This window comes from Chiloscyllium plagiosum, chromosome 31, assembly GCF_004010195.1.
Source record: "Chiloscyllium plagiosum isolate BGI_BamShark_2017 chromosome 31, ASM401019v2, whole genome shotgun sequence".
NCBI lineage: Eukaryota > Metazoa > Chordata > Chondrichthyes > Orectolobiformes > Hemiscylliidae > Chiloscyllium > Chiloscyllium plagiosum.
This window is the reverse complement of record NC_057740.1, coordinates 7,176,552-7,183,817: the sequence shown is the minus strand read 5'-3', so window position 1 is coordinate 7,183,817 and position 7,266 is coordinate 7,176,552. Positions and strand designations below refer to the sequence as shown.

Sequence of the window (7,266 nt, the reverse complement as noted above, 5' to 3'; positions counted from 1 at the left end):
TTCGGTTTTGGTTCTGCCCAGTTTTATGGGCAGAATTTTAATTGATTTTTCAATTAAAATAACAATGTCAACTCCCGATGCTGTGCTAACCACCTTACAAAGTCTTCACTGTTTAAAACTCTCAAACGAGGTATTAATGAGACCTGAGTATATTGTCAGCTGTGACTCAGTGGTAACACTCTTAATCGAGTTGAGAGTGTGGTGCTGGAAAAGCACAGCAGGTCAGGCAGCATCCGAGGAGCAAGAGAATCGACATTTTGGGCATAAGCCCTTCATCAGGAATGAGGTTTGTGGACCAAGGGGTGGAGAGATAAAAGGGAGGGGGTTAGTGCTGGGGTAAGATAGCTGAGAGTGAGATAGGTAGATGAAGGTGGGGGTAATCAGAGAGGAGTATGGAGCAGAGAGGTGGGAAGAAAGATGAACAGGTAGGACAGGTATTCAGGGCAGTGCTGAGTTGAAAGGTTGGATCTGGAATAAGGTGGGATGGAGAGAAAATGAGGAAACTGGTGAAATCCACATTAATCCTGTGTGGTTGGAGGGTCCCAAGATGAAAGATGAGGCATTCTTCCTCCAGGAGCGAGTGGTTAGAGTTTGGCGATGGAGGAGGCCCAGCACCTGCATGTCCCTGGCAGAGTGGGAGGGAGAGTTAAAGTTTTCGGCCACGGGGCGGTGGCTCAGGTTTAAGCTATTGAGCATGAAATCTAGTGCAGCATTCTGGGAATCGTGCAATGTAGGAGATGTGGCATTTTGGATAATATGTTAAACAGAGGCCCGCAGGACAGAGCTTCCTGAAGTCAGGAAGACTACGGACCTTGATCATTGGGGGTCAGAAGGCAAATGCAGAAATCCTGCCCTCTATATCAAACAGCTATCAGTAATTCTTGCTAAATTGAACGTGTGCAGGGAATGATTCTCAGGAGAGATTCAAGCAAAGCAGGGCTATTTGAATTTAGTACTGAGTTTGTTTATTAATTCACAGTGGAGAAAGTGAGGACTGCAGATGCTGGAGATTCAGAGTGCAGGAGTGACAAGTCATGGAGTGGATGCAAACTCTTGGGGTTTGGATCAGATCTGTTCAAGTGACATGATCCCCATCCCCAGCTCCTTAAACCCAGAACACAAAAGAGGCTAAGCTATCAGTCAGAGTTAAAGAAATGATGATCTGCTGAAATCCTTTGGTTTCGTCGCCATCTAGAACAGATGAAAATATGAAACATGACTACCCACTCCACAATTTAAACAGAGTTCTTTGACATTCTCCAAGAACAATTATGTCATCTTGGAATGATTAATAGAGTTTCAAAAGATACAATTATCTAAGCAGGAGATATTGAAATAATGTATTGACAGTTTAAAGAGGCTAATAAAGTACTAAGTTCTGATGACGTCACCAGACTCAAAACATTAACTCTGCTTTCTCCCCATAGATGCTCACAGACTTGATTTCACCAACAATTTGTTTTTGTTTCAGATCTCTACCATCCACAGTTCTTTGTCCTATGTTAAAGGAGTAACTATCTTTGATATAAAGACTACCCACTTGAGAGTTTTAAAAGATTTGAATGGATTGTAAGTTTCACGAAAGGGAGATTTTTTCGCTGTCAGGTCGATTGGGAGTACTGTCCACTATCTACTTTCGAGTCAATGGTCCTAACTCTATTCAGCCTCAGCAAAACCCACCCCACAGGAGTGAAAATTGGTGTAACAAAAGCCCTTTAAACTGAGGTGTGTGACACCAAGCTACATGCTTTGGTGATGAAAATACGGCCTCACATCTCTCAGATTAACGTAAAAAATCCAAAGGCATTAATTCAAAGAGAGCAGGGTTCTTTCTCTAACGTCCTGGTCAATATTTATCAATTTATTCCTCAACCAACATCACCAACAGATTATCTGTCCACTTATTACATAAACATGAGAGCTTGCTGTGCAATAAATGACTGCCATATTTCCTACAGTACCAAAGCAACTGAAATTAAAATTGCTTCATTTGCAATAAAGCACTTCGGGATGTTCTGAGATCATAAAAAGTGCTGTACAAACATAACTCTTATCTCCGAGAGCTAGCTTTTACCTAAAATACATTCACTAATCACAATATCCAACTTTTTTCTCCATAGATCATGATGCTGAGGGATTGGAACAAGCCCTGGAAGCTGGCCCCCATGTTTTTCAGTTCAGCTACAAACTAGAAGATGCCCTCCCATCTACCTTTAGTGGCAGTCATGGGAAAATCCGATATTTCATACGGGCATTCTGCACAGCAATTGGGGGAACTCTAGCACAGGTGGAGAAGATCTTGAAGATACAGGAAACATTCAACCTTAATCTCGATCCCAGTAACAAGGTAGCTACTAGTTATGACGCATTCTAGAATGAGCTAATAGTGTAATAAAGGATAAATTGATACTGCTTGACCTGCTGTGCTTCTTCCAGCTCCACACTTTATCGACTCTGACTTTTCAGCAGCTCCAGTCCACACTATCTCCAATAAACTGTAGAGCTAACAAAACACTCCCATCACTTGGACTTCTTAAGGCCAAATTATGTTTAGCTATGCTATTGCGTTTTTTTGACAAGTGAACAGAAAGGGTTGGTGAGGATAATATGTGGTATAGACAGGTTTCCAAATGGCGTTTCATAAAGTGTAGCACAACCGACTTGTCAGCAAAGTTAGAGCTCATGGAGTAATAATAAAAAAATCAAAACAGATATGAAATTGCCTCACGGTAAAGAGTTGCTTTTCAGATTAGAGTAAGGTTTATATTGGTGCTTTCCAGGGGTCAATGTTAGGATCTCTGTTTTTCCTGCTCTTCATTATGACCTAGATCTTGATGAACAGGGAACAATATCAACATTTTGAGATGATACAAAACTTATAAATATTGTCACCTAGGAGGGTGTCAGTAGAACTTCAGCAGGTAGAAGTAAAGTTTACATAAACTGCTGGAATGGATAGATTGGTGGAAGATAAAACTTAATTCAGAGAAGTGTGCAATGATCGGATTGAAGTTAATAAAAAAAAGGTACGATTCTAAAGGCGTTGGGGGACTTTCGGGAACTGAGGGACCTGGATGTTTATACAGAAACCTGTGAAATGGGAAGGACAGGTGAAGCAAACAGTTAACTAAACATAAGGGATAATGGGTTTGATAAATGAGACACAGAGCACAAAAGCAGGGAAGTAACATTAAACATAACTGGATCAACCTCACCTGAGTACTGAGACCATTTCTAGACACTACATTTCAGGAAGGCTGTGAAGGCATGAGAGAGTGGAGAAAAAATTCAAGAGAATGATTCCAGCGTTGAAGAAGTTCAGTTATCTAAATAGATTTTAAAGTCTGGAACAGTTGTCCATCGAGTAGAGAAACTGGACTTAAGCCCTCCTTAAGAGAAGATTAAGAGGAGATCTGATGGAGGTATTCAAAATCATGAAGCATTTATAGAGAGTTGGTGAGGAGATGGGAGGATGAAGAACGAGAGGGCATGAATTTAAGCTAGCTGGCAATAGAGGCAAAGACAACGTGTGAAAAAACGTTTTACACACAGGGAATGGGAAGGCTCTGGAGCGTACTGATTAAACGCGTGTTCAATCAGTGGTAAAATTAAAGTTTTCAACAGAAAATGGTATCATTACCTGAAAAGGGAAAATATACAGTGCTGCAGGGGAAAGGCTGGGGAGAGGTACAAGTTGAGTTATTCCTTTAGACAGCCAGTACAAGCACGATGAGTCAAATGACCTCCTTCTGTATTGTAACGATTCCATGACTGTGCGGAAAACAGGCATTCGGCTCAACAAGTCCACACTGACCCTCTGAAGAGTAACCCACTCAGACCCATTCCCCCTAAGTTATGCACCTAACGCTATGGGAAATTTAGCATGGCCAATTCACCTGACCTGTGGGACTGTGGGAGGAAACCGGAGCACCCAGAGGAAACCCACACAGAACAGGGAGACTGTCCAAACATCACACAGACAGTCACCTGAGGCTGGAATTGAACCCAGGTCCCTGGTGCTGTGAGCCACCGTGTTGCCCCAAAGAGTAATCTGTGGGTTGGTTTTATGGGTACAATGGTCCTTGTCCCCACTCTGAGACTTAAAAAAAAATCAACACCAATCCTGGAGTCATTTTACACTCAGCGGATCATTAACTTGTTCAATGCGAAATCTCCACCCCTGCCTGGACAGATATAATATATCCTGTATAAGTGAGCTGTCAGTCGATTGTAGCAGCAACGCCATGCTCAAGTAGTGGCCACTGCTGGGACTGCAAACAGTGCCACAAAGAAGACAAAAGTTGTGGAAGCCAGGCCCTGGCTGCAGGCCGCAGTCAGGGTACGTGGGGTGTGCAGTACCAGGTGTGGGACATGATGGGGCTGGTTTAAAGGGGGTGAGAGGGGTGTGTATCCCATGCGCACAGGGTACCTCTTCAAAGGGAGATTCCTCAATCACCCTCTTGTTTGAAACAAGTCCACCCAACTATGCTGGATTCTCACTTTGGCATGATACTCACCCTGCCTCTGATCAAATAGCCAAGGGGAAAAAGTGTGGCCATTAACTGACCACTTTAATGCCTCAGTAGACTTGGGCATGTCAGCCATTTAATATCGCCACTGCCCTTTGTAAAGTGGGTCAGGGTATGTGTCTGGGAGTGCCACTTACTGCATTTTATAAGATTCATTCATCTTCTCTGCAAGTGGAGTGTAAAAACCAGGTTTCTATTTTGTGCTCAAATCTCTAGAATTGACTTCTGGACTCCCTGACCCCAGAGAAAAGACTTGCCTATTTACCCTATCCATGCCCCTCATAATTTTGTAAACCTCTATAAGGTCACCCCTCACCCTCCGACGCTCCAGGGAAAATGTGTACCTCAAGCAATGTGATCTTACAGCATAAAGGCCAATGCCACAGAAACAGGCAATTTGGCTCAACTGGTCCAAGCTGGTTTTTATGCTTCACATGAATGTTATCAATTGCACTTCAGCTAACCCTATTCAGAAAATATTTACAAGGGTGTTGCCAGGGTTGGAGGATTTGAGCTATAGGGAGAGGCTGCACAGGCTGGGGCTGTTTTCCCTTGAGTGTGGCTGAGGCATGACCTTCCAAAAGTTTCTGAAATCATGAAGGGCATAGAGAGGGTAAATAGACAAGGTATTTTCCCTGGGGTGGGGGAAGTCCAGAACTAGAGGGCATAGGTTTAGGGTGAAAGGGGAAAAATTTAAAAGAGACCTAAGGGGCAACTTTTTCATGCAGAGGGTGGTACGTGTATGGAATGAGCTTCCAGAAGAAGTGGTGGAGGCTGGTACAGTTACAACATTTAAAGGCATCTGGATGGGTATAGAAATAGGTAGGCTTTAGAGGGATGTGGGACAAGTGCTGGCAAATGGAACTAGATTAGGTTAGAATATCTGGTTGGCATGGACAAATTGGACCGAAGGGTCTGCTGCCGTGCTGTACATCTCTATGACTCTAAACTGACCTGCTGTGATCCTCCGGCATTTTTCATTTCATATTTAAAGCTGTATTGTTCTATTTCTCAACAGTGTCAGTGATCCCATTTATTCCTTCTGTCTCCAGCTTCCTCTGAAGTTGACAGCTGAGAAAGAAATTTCATACTGGTGCTGGAAGATGCCAGGGATTTCTATGAACGTAACAGTGGACAAGAGTGGGTTCGTCCCTGGTGAAGACATCATCATCACATCTGAAATCGACAACCGAACAATGAGGTTTCTCCGGATAATCTGTTACTCCATTGCAGCTGAGGTCAAGTACAAGGCATTTGTTCAGGAAGCACTGTGCGACCATTACCGAGAGTTCATTGAGAATAGCGAAGTTAAGAAGATGGAGGCAGTGATCGAGGCTCCACCAAGAGAAGTTACAAAAATCCTCGGATCCTTACAGCTGCCTAAACCAATGTTTATCAGCGACATGTCAAGGTGTAAGATTATTTCAATCTCATATCAGCTGCATGTTACAATTCCCATTCCAGCGTATCACGTCACAGTGTCAGCCTCAGCCCCCATTAAGATTGGAACAATTCCAGTGCACATTTCTCTTTAGAACTAGCAATTGTATCATTTAAATAATCAACTTCTATTTAATTCATACGGGAACCCAGGACCAGGTAATTCTGTATGTTACGTAGGTATAAACATTACTAAATTCAAGCAAGTATGTATCTTTTTCTAAAATAAATGTTTTATTTAAGTTTTCAGCTGTGTCATTTTATTTGATGGATGTGGTACAAAAATGACAGGCAAGCATTTGGCGAGGCAATGATTAGGAATAGTCAGCATGGTTTTGCATAAGGGAGATATTGTCTCACAAACTTGACTGTGTTTTTTGAGGAAATAACCAAGAAGATTCATTTTGGCAAAACAGTAGACATTTCTTACTTGGACTTCAGTAAAACCTTTAAAGACATTCCGCATGATAGATTATTTAGTAAATGGGATTCAAGGTAAGCTTGCCAGTTTGGTACAAAATTGGCTTAATGGCAGGAGACAGAGAGTGGTGGTGGAGGGTTGTTTTTCAGACTGGGGGTCTGTTGCCAGCAGTGTTCCACAGGGATCGATGCTGGGTCCACTTTTGTTTGTAATTTAAATAAATTATTTTGATGAGAAGATAGAAGACATGGGCAAATATTTCTGCGGATGACACAAAAATTGAGGGTATAGTGGATAGTCATAGAGATGTACGGCATGGAAACAGACCCTTCGGTCCAACTCGCCCATACCGACCAGATATCCCAACCCAATCTAGTCCCAACTGCTAGCACCTGCTGCACATCCCTCCAAACACTTCCAATTCATATACCCATCCAGATGCATTTTAAATGTTGCAATTGTACCAGCCTCCACCACTTCCTCTGGCAGCTCATTCCATACATGTATCACACTCTATGTGAAAATGTTGCCCCTTAGGTCTCTTTTATATCTTACCCTCTCACCCTAAACCTATGCCCTCTAGTTCTGGACTCCACCACCTCAGGGAAAGACTTTGGCTATTTATCCTATCCATGTCCCTCATAATTTTATAAACTTCTATAAAGTCTTCCATCAGCCTCTGACACTCCAGGGAAAACAGCCCAAGCCTATGCAACCTCTCCCCATAGCTCAAATCCTCCAACCCTGGCAATGTCCTTGTAAATCTTTTCTGAATCCTTTCAAGTTTCACAACATCTTTATGTTAGGACGGAGACCAGAATTGCACGCAATAGTCAACAGTGGCCTAACCAATGTCCTGTACAGCCGCATCATGAC

The 7,266-nt window shown here is 42.7% G+C and overlaps 1 protein-coding gene across 2 annotated transcripts; it reads left to right on the top strand.

Moving 5' to 3' along the window:
- Positions 1 to 244: 244 nt before the first annotated feature.
- Positions 245 to 6,119, top strand: LOC122565080 (arrestin domain-containing protein 5-like). Of its 2 annotated transcripts, XM_043720715.1 has the most exons (3): positions 1,526 to 1,569; positions 2,121 to 2,347; positions 5,582 to 6,119. In XM_043720715.1, exons 1-3 carry the CDS (start codon positions 1,563 to 1,565, stop codon positions 6,062 to 6,064), a joined length of 717 nt encoding a protein of 238 aa, XP_043576650.1. In that variant the 5' UTR covers positions 1,526 to 1,562; the 3' UTR covers positions 6,065 to 6,119. The 2 variants fall into 2 exon arrangements, 1 of the variants encoding a protein (XP_043576650.1); XR_006316071.1 differs by lacking the exons at positions 1,526 to 1,569; positions 5,582 to 6,119 and adding an exon at positions 245 to 286 and having other exon boundaries at positions 2,121 to 2,202.
- Positions 6,120 to 7,266: the final 1,147 nt, after the last annotated feature.

What these genes read in the sequence shown, in the direction of transcription:
- LOC122565080 (XM_043720715.1), top strand. An exon ending in ATCTCGATCCCAGTAACAAG is followed by an intron (nt 2,348 to 5,581) that starts GTAGCTACTAGT and finishes TTCTGTCTCCAG; the next exon opens with CTTCCTCTGAAGTTGACAGC.